General features: G+C 44.3%; 1 protein-coding gene across 4 annotated transcripts in view; it reads right to left on the bottom strand.

The window, feature by feature from the left end:
• Positions 1–12,721, bottom strand: part of EGFR (epidermal growth factor receptor) — a 173,220-nt gene that overhangs the window by 86,975 nt on the left and 73,524 nt on the right. The window contains exon 1 of one of the 4 annotated variants that reach the window (XM_055803530.1): positions 11,040–11,203. The exons of the other annotated variants lie outside the window; for them this stretch is intronic. Coding sequence (XP_055659505.1) covers positions 11,040–11,160 — 121 coding nt within the window. The 5' untranslated portion in view covers positions 11,161–11,203. Of the gene's footprint in view, positions 1–11,039; positions 11,204–12,721 lie in introns of those variants that run through there. 4 annotated transcript variants of the gene reach the window in all.

The following is a 12,721-nucleotide window of genomic DNA, read 5'->3' as shown; positions in this document are numbered from 1 at the left end:
GGCCCAGCTGGCGGGAGACAGCAGGCATTACTCCCCATCCACTCCTCCCGGGCTGGAAAAGTCCAGCACTGTCCCTGACAGTCTGATAGGTAGAGGGGGAGGGAAAAAGACACAAAGTTAAGAGTTGTCAGAAGGTCAGACGTCTGGGTGGGAGCCCTCCCTCAGATAGCGCTGTCCCCCAAATGCTGAGAAGCATGTTTGACATTGGACGCTCTCCTGCTGCTGGCTCTGCTGCTGGGCTTCAGCAGATCCCCTGCACACCAGCAGGAGCCCATCCACTCACTCCAGCAGTGCCTCAGTACCAGGTCGCCATGCAAGTAGGTGGAATTTTAATTAAAAGAGGAGAAAAAATGTTAATCTCATTATTAACCATGAAGGGGAAAACCCACTAAGATGAAAGCCTTGTTTTCTAGGGGCATGAGAAGAATTTCCCTATGACTGGGGCGTGCAGTGCTTTTCACTGCTCTGTCCGTCCACCCTTCACTTCAGGAACGTTTGGTCAGTGAGGGGTTTATTGTCTGGGAGGGGATAACATCATGCTCCTGTCACTACCCTCATACTAAGCACCAGCGAAGTCAAGGCAAGAATGCATGTGAACCATAAGTAACTTAGTGCATTAATTAGTAAAATCATCCAAAACACAGCATCCTTGTGATGGCCTTTGCAGTGTTGTGCATGCAGCAGGATTTCTAAAAAAGAGTATTTTTGCAAGGCACATGCCCAGCACACTAAAAGGGCACATGACAGATAATAAATATACTAAGAAAAGAAACTGCAGCCACAGCAAGTGACGACAATCCTGCTCACAGTGAAGTGAATCAAAGAACACCACTGTAACACTTAAAAATAGGATTGTTCAGGTAATTGCATGATCATAAGGGTTGCAATTTGTGTTGTGATGCAATCACATATGCAATCAAAGTAGGCAACAGAACCAATAAGAAAAAGCAATCACAGGTCTGATTTCAAAATTTCAGTCTCTTCTTCTGTTAAGGTAATGAAGAAAAATCCTTCACATGCAAACAATTCAGCAAAACTTGTAACTGGCGGATGGATGAGAAAAGACAACCTGGTTACAGAAAGAAAAGGGAAGAATGATGGACAAATTTTTAGGGACTATTCTAGACATTTATGTTCTACTTTTCAGCTGTGAAAGCTCTTATCTGCCTGATTTGGAAGCTTTAGTCCTCTGGCCATTAGTGGGTAAATGAAATCAAGGTTTGTAAGCTCCAGCCTCAAAGCTCCCTCTGAAAAAAATAAAAGAAATCGTGTTTATCACCTAAGAAGCTTTTTTAAGTGTCGATTTGTGCCCTTGCTTTGCAGGTTTATCTCCTGTTGACTTAAACCAAGGACAAGATTAGACTCAACAATTAAATTCCCATCAATTTGTTAAAGTACAGGGCTATTTTCTGCTCTGTACTTCAGATGTCTTAGATTCCTGAACTGCAGCTTAGATGCAACTGCTGTGAGAAGAGACTCTGATGCCCATGAAATGAAGACTTGTTTGGAAAGTCGAATAACACCCAATTCGTCAGAAAGGGTTCTGTGCTGGCAAATGTCACCCGACCCACCTTGTAAATAAAGTGGGTTTATTTGTATTAAGAAAACATTAGATAATCTAGCAGTTCTATCTGATGAGTTATTTCCACAAAATATTTCCATAAAGTTTTTTAGGGTTTTTTTTAAAAGATCTGAGCAGATGAACAAAAGTAAACATTTGTCAATGCCCTTATAACTTTATCAGCTGTGAAACAAACTCTATTAAAGAGCAGCAGCACATATTTTATCTAATATACCCCGTTAATATCGTGCTGGCTGTCTTTCTTTGGCAGTTCAGTATAGCATACAGCACTGAACTGGTTATATCCCAGGGTTTTTACCCAGGACTAGAACTTCTTGTGTGCAGCTCAACACTACTTAAATTAGAAGTCTTAATTAATTTAAAAAATTAATTTATGTTCTTTAAACAATGAGCTGAGAATTCATGCTTTGGAGATGGCTGTGGTTATCACTTGACCACAGTGAAAAGAATACATCCATTTTATACCATTTCATCATCACATCTGGTTCAACAAAATTAATCCAAACCTTCCCTGAAGCCTAAACCTTGTCATTTCCAGGAGACATCTGAAACTTAACAATATTCTTGTGTAATAGACAGGATGAGTTATATCCTAAGTGGGTGTGCAGTTTGATACCGCACCAATATATTTTTTCCATCAATGGCCACTGCCATCTGCACAGAAACAAAAGTTCCAAAGGAATAAATGTTATCACCAGACGTCATCCCCTGGGGTGCAGCCTCAAGAATTATGTTTTCCTCTTGCAATGTGGAAAGTTGTTCAGTGTGCGGCATCTCTGGGAGCGTTGTGGACAGCATGTTCTCTCATTAACTTGAAAAACATATTTAATAAATGACCGGGTTTGCATATGATTGCTAAAATATGCTTCTCACCTTACTCTCCTCTGGCACACATAGAGGGTGTCTATTAAGAGTCCTAAGGCATGCCTTATGAACATGAGAGGATTCACTGTGGCAACCGGATGCACTTAAGAAAAGCCAAACCAGCTCTCTAAGGGTACCATAGTGGCTCTAGTACTGGTGTTCAGGTGGGTGTTGGAGCTACAGAGAAAGAAAAGGTTCAAGGACTCAGTTTCTCACATCCTGCAAATCCAGGATGGCTCTGCATGCCCTTCACATCCATCCCAGCCTCCAAAACACTTAGAGTAAGAGTTTAATTAACAGATAGCTGACATGTATCTTTTTAAGACCATTAAAACTGCCTTAAAATGGATGAAGTCTCCTCCCATGTGCCCCAAAGCCTGGGAACTCACTTGGGTTTTGGGCACAGCAACAATGGCGGGGGTAGGCCACCCCAGGAGCAGTGCTGCCTGGCCTCCCCCTCCTTCAGGACCACAGCCCAGAAGACCCCACAGGACCCAGAATAAGCTTCTGCCTGGTCACAAACATACTCCAGACTCACTTGCAGCGCACATGGGGAAGGGAGAGAGCTCTCTTTCACCCCTTGCTTGCCTATCTTCCATAAAGCCCCTTCAAAACATTTTAAGCAAATATTAAACTAATTAGTGTTGAATGCTTTATTTGGGGCATTTTAGCTTAAAACCCCAAGAATAAATGCAATCTGCCTAGCAGAGGTTTGCAGACTTGCATGGCTGGCACAATGCATAGGTACAGTAAGAGCTGGTACATGTGCACACTTGTGTGATTGCAAAAGCTTTACAGGCCAAAATGTCTAACCGCTCACCTGAACCCACTTGCAGAACACAAACCAAATGTACAACATGCATGTACATTTGGGCTTCTAAGATCACAAAACTATTTTCTCCTGCCTGTTTGCCCTAACATGGATAACTTACCACCTTTCCCTTCCTCTGCAAGAACACGCAGCACCAACTTCCTGACAAAAAGCAGACCGTGATTTGTCTCACATGCAACAGCTTTCCCAGTGCCTCACCTACAGGCTGGCAGGATTAGCTATGTTATGTTGGAATGGCAATACCAAAGCCACAGGTTATGCCAAAGGGATACTGAGGAAGTCCCAGTTCCCACCCCCCAGCTGTTGTGCTTTATAATCTCCAGAAGACCTGCTTCAGGATCCCAGGTGTGTTACTGGCAGCAGCTCCCGTACGCCCCGTCAGCACCTGTTACAGACCTGATGCACCCGCACCCGCGAGAGGGGGTAACCAGCTGAAGCCGCAAATCTGGCAGACTGCTGGAGCAGCTTTTCTACACATACATCATAACCTATAATATATATACTATATATTATTGTATCTATTATAAATAATATTTTTATATTTTTATATATATATATAAGTAATACATAATATAAATAATATCCCACTGAAATCTTTTAAATAGTAGATTAAGGAGGGGAGCAGCTTTTCAGTCCTCCTCTGCCCTGACCATAGTACCCCCGCCCAAGCCCCTGTTCGCAGAGCAGGAGCCGTGGGCTCCCCGCAGACCCAGGAGCCAGACAGCAGCGCAGACCCCATGGGGACAGGCTGGGCCACCAACTGGGAGGCTCAGGGGTGACGAATGTGAGCTGCCATTTCACGGGATTAAGTGGGCAGAGTGCAGGTTGGGCAGTCACATGCAAACGTCATTTCTGCGGGCAGCTATCGACTGCAGATGCACAAGTTCACAAAAGGCCCTGAGATCACTTGGGAGCTGTGTGCTTGGAGTGCAGAATATCCATTACCAACAGAGCCTTGTTCACGTATTCGTGCTTGCTTTTATGGAGGATAATGCATTCGTGTTTTCTGCTCTGAACCCAGCCAGGGCAAAGAGGGAACAATCCACAAAGCCCTGCCAGCACCCACACCCAGGCCAGCCAATGTCCCTTCTGTGGAAGCCAGTGAGTGTACATTTGCACAAGCGAGCTGCTGGCTGGCAGCACTGCTGGCTGTCAGCAGCAGAGGATGGCTCAGCCTTCAGCAGCCTTGCTCCAGCACCCCCTCTTTGCTGGGACCGTACTGGAACCCACCCTGAGACCTCTACCAGCCTGCCCGTTCAGACACAGCAGTCCTACTTTAGTGCCAGGACATGGAAATCCAGGAGGAAAACCCTTGGTGAAACTGTCATTGATAATCTCAGCCCTAACCATCTTCAACCAAAACGGAGGAGAAACAAACATATAAAGGATAACTCCTGTGGATAATTTTTTTTTAAAGTACAATTCTTTGGCTTGAGTAATGCCACAGGGTGATTATCACTTGTAATAGAAATGCTGCAAAACAGATACAACAATCTCATGCCTTTTATTTTTTTTTTTATTTTTTTTTTTTTATTTTTTTTTAGAAAAAGGAGGAGCTCAGAAATGCAATTTAACCTTGCAAATGACTCACTGGCTCTACAGAAAGACAAAGAAAAACTAGAAGCCTTTAAATCTTTGACTTGCCAACTAGTCCTTTCACAGGAAAACTGAATACAGCCATAAACATCAGCATTTCAGAAGAGGAGTTGAAACTGCAGCTCTGCAAAGACTCTGAATTAGCATAAAGGAGTGGACTGGATCTTTTCTTTCACATATGTCACTAAGGCAAGATTTCTTTCTAGGACCAATTGATGTGGTAATCACAGGGGTAGCTCACAGCATAATGCACTTTCTTGACTTTACTGTAAATGTCACATGCCCATAGGTGTTCCACCGTACTATAATTTGCTCTGTAACGTAGTATTACTTTAACAAAATAAAACCATCAGATTTTATTTTCAATGTTAAAAAAACCTGGCAATCCACTTAGAAATGGCGCTGAAATTTTCTGCGTTTGACCTGACTAATCACACGTGTGTTTGAGCTGCTCGCTGCCTGAAAACAAGGGAGTTACCTTGGGAAGGGAATAACCTTGCCTGAAAGCTGCCCGCTGGAAGGTGAGCATCGTCTGCCAGCCAAAGCCCACCTCCTCAGTGCGTGAAGATGTGAAATGGATGGTGAGAAAACGATCAAAATCATATTAGAGATGTTAGATTTTAAGCCCCACTTCTCAAAAAGAAACCTAGAGGCTCTTCTCAGTATTGCATACGATACTGTATATGATACTGCACACAATAACCCCTCAAGCTTCAGCGCCAAATCTGTGTTGTTTGGAAGAAGGAAGGGCTGAGGGCTAACCAGCTTTGAATTACTTCTGCTTTGGTCTTTGCTGTCTCAGATCCATGCATCCTGACAGTTTCATCAGTGGAGCCTGAAGAGAAGTTGGCAAAAGAATGGAACGTTTGCTTTTTCCCCTCAGTGCAGTGTCACTGCGTGCATCACCATGTGGCACAGTCCGTATCAGCTGGTTTCCCAATGTACTATTACTTCCAAGCATCAGAAACACTCAGATGACAACTTGTAAGCAAATACAACCACCAAAACACCCTTTGGGATTTATCATCCACTGCCTGATCTAAATCTATCACAATATTGCCAGGATGCTTCAAAGTAGAGGAAAGGAAGGAAAAGATAAGATTTCTGCAATGATTAATAAAGAAGTGCTCTTATCTGATCCTCCTGTTCATGAAATATACCCAAGTAAGGTAAGTGTTTAGTATCTGTAAGTTCTGGGCAGCACTAATAGTGAAGACTTCTCCAATCAACATCGTATAAAGTTACCGGTGCTGCTGGACGAAAGCATGCACGTAGTGCTTTGGGGGTCTCTCATGTGGGTGAGCCCCCAGAGCACTGCCAAGAGGATAAAGGGGATGCTTTATCGCCACTTTTTTCCCTGTTGTTATTGTTGTCTTTAGAGAAAAAAAAAAGTTTCCAGATGAAAATATGCATGAGTGTAATGGAAATGACATGCAGGCATTGCTTCCCTCCCCCATTTGGCTGTCAAATCGAGCTCAGGCTAGAGCAGCCCAGCAGACTGCATGGGGGAGTGAGGGGGAGGGTTCAAGTGGGCAGGGGAAGTAGTGAAAGCCTAAATAAACTTTGACTATTAGATAACAGGGCTATTATTGCTCTGTAAGACTTCCTGAATGGCCTAGAAAAAACAGAGACAGTTCTTGTTCCTGCCTGAAGGAAAGGAAACACAAGGATGAGTGCTCAGTACGACAGCTGAAAACTCTGCTTGTTTCCTTCCTTCCTTCTTTCTCTCTCTTTTCTTTCTATTATTTTTCATTTGTTATTTTCTCTTCCTACTTAAAAACCACGCTGTATACTTTGCCAAAGCCAGGAGGACCTTATTTTCATGCCAAAAAAACCCTGACCCAACAACCCTTTGAATTTCTGCTGCGGGACACAAAGGCCCCACATCTCGTGCAGGCTGCCAGCTAGTCGGGCCGCGAGAGGCTGCATCCAGCGCAGTGCCAGTGGCACCTCGGCAGCCAGCAGCCGCAGCTCCCCGGCAGCATCACTGCACCTGGGTGGCAGCGACATGAGCAACAACAGCGAAGATGGGAGCGTCCTTGGGAATTAAAAGAATGAAAAGGTTAAAAAAAGGAGGAACAAAAATGGCTTTTTCAGGAAATACAATCATTTTTTAACAGTAGGCAACTAAAAATATGCATGCTTTATGAAGGCTTAGTTCCCCCTTCCCGGGCTTTATACTGAAACATCTGGCTGGCAAGTGCAGAAACTGCCTCTTGCTGTATCTCTCCTTTTCCCTCCAACACTTCGCCTCTCTACACAAAGGCGTGTCATTCTTTCAAGACTTTGGAAAGTTTATTTCTCACTTAAAGTCACCTCAGTCAAGGATATTTACTGTTGTTAAACTTCGTGCTTGCATATATGATATTGTTGGTGTGCTGAAGCTGTTAGACTCATTAGGTAAGCATCTACACCAGTGATGTATAATTATAATTCTTCAGGCTCAAACCAGATGCTCCAGAGACTGTCACAAAAACACTAACTTGTGCTGTTTAGATTCAGTCTTCTGTTTTAAGATGAAAGCAGAGAGAAGCAGATCACTCAACATCCCATTTGGAAGCTGGTGTGTCTCAGATCTGCAGTCCCAGCCAGCTTTCCTCTCCGAAGCCCTTACAACCTCCTCCTTTCCTCTCCACTGCCTCCTCGTCCATCAAACACTCCCCATCAGCTGTGAGCTCCTGCTCTGGCTGCTCAGCTTGCTCTGTCAACACGTAAGTTGCTACAAAACTCAGCAACTAAGGCCACCTTACTGCAGTGCCTCTCAGGTGATGCTACTCACCCCCCCAGACCGGCTCACCAGCTTTTGCACTGAAGGAGAATGTTCTGCCTAGGGCTCTCTGCTACCGCAGACAGATGACACCTGTATTTTCCACTTCTCACTCCTTGTTCTGTTCACGTGCTTGTCTAAACCGCTCTCTTACATAGAAGTTTGCAGTTCTTCCTCAGCTCCTCAGTTTCTTTACAAGCATTTGCCATTCCTTCCCCACCAATAAACTTCAAAGCCTTTCCTCTTGCAGCACTCAATAGACGATCCCACCGACAGGAACCGTCTCTTTGGCAAAGGAAGGGTGGGCTGGATCTCCACAGGACCCCTCACACCCTAACACCCGCTCCTCTATTTTGAGCATCATCAGGTTGGCCACTGGGTTGACTGATGCCAACCACTGAACAGGATGATCAAACTGGAACGTACTGGTTTGTAACTGGAGTTAAGGGGAAGCCTCTACAGACAGAGACCTCTCATCTCTGTGTGCTAAGAACTGAGCAGAAAACATGTGGCTGACACAGACACACACACATTACAAACAAAAAAAGACCAAAAAAAAAAAAAAAAAAAGACCAAACCCTTAAATACCCTAATTTCAGCCTAGTGGCCTTAATATATTGCCTCTCGCACAAGCAGGGAGTATATTTTAAAACCAGAACTTTAGAGGAAAAGAAAGACGCTCCAGACCCAGGAGACCACATGAAGGTACTGGGAAGGTAAGAGAAAGAGAGAGAGGAAAGAGCAGGTTGCTGAAATGTAAAACTGAGCTTGTGGCAGATGAGATTAAAATAATGCTTAAGCAGATTTCTGGTGCAAATAATTGTGATTTGATTTTTCATAATTCCTTTCTGATACTGCCCCAAATTGTTCCTCCTAAAATACCTGCCCCTGGATGGGAAAATGAACACCCAGAGGGGAAAGAAAAATAAAAAAAAGGTGTGAAAGCAAATTTTGCACTTGTGTTTTAGTAAGCCTCCGACATCAAACATTCACCAGCCGTGAGCTCATCTAAAACCTTAAGGGGCAGAAAAAGTCATTCTGCAGGACTGGAAAAAGTGACCTTAGTTTACTTTTAAGTGACTTAAAGAAAAAGTCTATGCTTCTTTCTTCCAATTTCAGCATCCTCTTAGGAATGCCAAAGAGCCATTTCAGGTACCCTTGCAATCATAAACAACTTTTCTTTTTTTTCCTGGTTAGTGGCTGTTTAATTTTTTTGTTCCAGAAAGGCTGTCATTAAATAAACAACAGGGTTCACATATGAAAAGACAAACATCTTTCAAACCTGAACAAAGAGAGCGCAATTCCAAAACCTCCTAACATGAGCAACTGAATGAGAGATGAGGATATGACTCAAAGTCTGACACACTCCTCCAAGCCCTAATGACTGACCTCGATGGGGTGCTCCATGGGGAAAATAAACCTTTCCAGGGAAAACAAAGCCATTGCATGCAAAATAGGTGAGGAAAGAAAGGAAGCCAAGGCTTGCTGGAAAGAAACCCTGTCACTGCATCCTGTCGGTTTGAATCAAGCCTCAAACTGGCCTGTGGCTTGGAAGACCTCGTAGGGTACCTATGCAGTAGTGGTTGGTGCTACACCATGGACCTGTGGTGGGGTTAAACAGAAGTACCAGAAGCGCTTGCGTGAGTTGCAGGACGCCGACTAGCACCTAGTGCTCAGCTAGCACGTGTTGTAGTGTTAAACTGCTGCCACAGTTGTTGAATGTCTCCTCTTGTTCTGTCTCAGTGGTACAGGCAGGGGTGGACCCTGCAAGCTCATTCATGGGGTCCCCAGGAGGTGGCCAGACCCATCCCTATGCATGTGAACAGCATCAAGCCAATACAGCACATTGGCTTTGGTTTTTGGCCTGCAGGGTGCTTCCCCACTAAGAGTTGGCTGATCAAGTCTTCCAAGGAACGACACTGTTGTACCAACTCCTGTGTGCACCTGACGGTGGCGAAGCCTTGCCTGCGGGCTCCAGCAGCATACTGAAATGCAAGGACCCCTGATGCTATTGAAGCCTTCAGGCTGCTCAGAGCTCATCTGGGCTGCTCTGAGAAAGTGATTGCCCTAAAAATGATGGGCCCAGACCAGTAAACACAAAAGCAGTTGTCCCAGTCTAGGCTGAAAAGTTGCAATTAAATACCAAAGCTGCCCAAGCGGTAACTTTGATTTTTGCCTGTGCCATAACCAAGCGTCATATCTGACTGTCTTCTCTGAAGGATCTGCTGGAAATCCTCCATAAAGACGAAATAATTTACCATGGCCAAGTGCAGTGCAAGGGCTGGTGTCTGTTATCACATGATAAACGATTATCAGAAAGGATTACCTTGATGGTGGCTGTCCATTTGCTCAAGCCTGGAAGGAATATCCCCATCATGACTGCGCTAGGTTTTTCAAGTCGAGGGTGTCACAACAAAGAGAAGGCAGAAGCAAAATCAGAAAAAAACAGCCTTCAGAAAGAGACATTCTTTGCAGCAAGACTCATACCTTCTTGATGCAGGCATTTCAATGTAAGAAAAAGAAAAGGCAGACTTTCTATGTTCTGTTTTTATTATGCCTCTGAGCAAGGGATGCTTGCTCCAGGCTTGTAGGAGCAGCATGTCAGTAAGGTGGGGGTTTGTGCAGCTTTGCATCCATATTACTTGGAGGGAAATTTCTTTTAAGTGCACGAAGAGCAGTACTCTTGACAAAACACTGTTAAGTAACCTTAAAAGGGAAAAAAGTACAAACCCAGGTTTGAACTGGCTAATAATAATTTTTTTCTGGTTGTGTGAATTTACCTCTATGCTCATTTAAATGAAAAGCATGTACTCCATTGAGTCCTATTAGTTTGTAAAACTAAGGAATTTGGCCAGAGAAGAAATCCTACATTTTACTCTAGTTCATTGTTTCAAGCTGTCTGATCGGCGTATTTCCCTTTCTTGTCCTCGGGCCCCTGAAATGGTGGCGAGGTATTCTGTCTTTCACAGGATCATCATTGCTTCATCTGGATGACTCTACCAAATGAAGCTGCAGCCCAATCCCAGTTTTTCACCAAGTGATACTATTAAGAGGATGATGAAAAGGGAAATAAAAGAAACAGCTTAAACAATTGCGCCTTGCACATCTAATTCTAGGAAATAGCATTTAAAAAATCCCAAATACGCAAACAAAAAACAACAACAAAACAATATAAAAACACAGACCCGGTTATTGATAAATAATGTACACTAATACATCTGGAAGTTTCAATGAGAGATGGAAGTGCACCGAATCCCTTGAAACACAGTTCATGCCTTATAAAGCTGAATAAAATAACATTTTACAGGTTATTGAGCGTAAACGATAAGGATGCCAAGTACGAGCGATTTGTAAGGCTGCTTCTCTTTTGGTGCCTGCCTATGTCAAAAACCCCTTACCGTTTCCATCACTGTCAGCAGCATGGTAAACCCCAGTCTCCCTGAATCTCTGAAGAGCCAGGCATGGAAGAGTTGAACCTAAATTGGATTCTCTAATATGTGTAAGGCAGTCATGGATCATAGCTGGGCAGTGTTATTAATACTTCATTACAGAGGTAACCAGCCTCGCTGCAGTGGCATACTGCTTCCCCTCCATGGCTGAAGGTTTGTGAAATAACAGCTGACCTAAAAAGCTCATCAACCTCCAGCGAGACCTGCTCTGGCACTGCCATGCTGGGGACAGAGGGACAGACTGGGGGACACAAATTACATCTCGCTAACCACGCTCAGCTACAAAACGTTAACAAATTGCTGGAGAGCCGTGCTAACCCCCATCAGTGCGGTGGTGGCACATGACTGCAACAGCACACACAAACCGTGAGCCATGTGAAAGACTGACGACATCTTGAAGCAAAAAACTAAACTACAGACTAGTAAATTAAAGAGCTTGTGTGGACAAGTCTGCCTCATTCCCTCCAGTTTTTGTAGTAGGAAAGATGCCATTATGAAGTGGCTGGAGCGAGTTAAACACCTTTTAAGTGTGCTCTAGTAATTAGTGGTATTATGAAAAAAACCCAAAACACACCACCCAACTCTTGGCATTTGCTTAAACACCGCCCCCCCCCCCCCCCCCAGTTTCTTATTTAACTACAACTCCAGTGTTTAAAGTATTAATATCTGCCTATGCTGCTCGTTCCTACATGCTTACATGCTTTCCAAATCGCATTTGGTAAAGCTCAGTCCATCTGTTTTCCCACACTCCGTCAACACACACATGCACCAAAGTGAGCAGAGGCTACCTATGGTAGGGCTGTATTTTGTTCAGAACTTTCTGCTTGCATACCAGAAATTCAATGCTAATTCAACATGCTGGGGGGGGGGGGGGGGGGGGGGGCATTCGAGCTACAAAGAAGGGAGAGGAGCTCAGAAAGGGGAGGGGAGAAAGGGGGTTTTCGCTCATCACGATACACACACTTACAGATGAATAAGTACCCAGGAAGGATTTGTGCATAGCCGAAGCCTGGTTGCATACCAGTGCCTCCCGACTCCAGTGCAAACCTGTTGTAACACGACAATATTATGCACCAGAAACTGGACAAGCAGCTGCTAATTCACTGTACTAACTTCAAAACCCATAAATTTTCTTTTCAAACCCATCCAACAGGACAAAGAGAAGTCTGTTTGAGATTCATCACAAGTCCCAGGCTGATGGTTAATTTGTATGAAAATGGGTATAGTGGTTCCTGTAAATAGCTCTCCTCAGATGCTCTGGAGGTAAGCAACCTGGGGAGGATTTGGAAAGAGATCACCCTGCAAGATCAGCCTGCACGAAGTCTAGAAAGAGACAAATGCTCAGACATGTGTAGCCCCAGAAGGGATGGTGAGGGGTCTTTCTAAAAAGAAACAAAGACCACTGCGGAGAAGGAGGAGGCAGAAAATGAGGATGCACTAAGGCTGGGGTTTTCCAGGTGAATTCTTTGATGGTCCTATCTCCTGGTTCACTTCTGTTCTACTGCTCCTCCATCCCTGCCTGCCTGCCACCCTCTCCCTTGCACCAGCACAACTGTTTCAGCAGCCACATCTGGTGAACCAGATCAACAGGTCTGGCTCCCCTTCCCCCAACTCCCCCCAAAAAAAACCAC

This window comes from Falco peregrinus, chromosome 5 (genome assembly GCF_023634155.1).
Source record: "Falco peregrinus isolate bFalPer1 chromosome 5, bFalPer1.pri, whole genome shotgun sequence".
NCBI classification, from domain to species: Eukaryota; Metazoa; Chordata; class Aves; order Falconiformes; family Falconidae; genus Falco; species Falco peregrinus.
The sequence above is the reverse complement of the archived record's forward strand: the minus strand, read 5'-3'. Positions and strand labels throughout refer to the sequence as shown.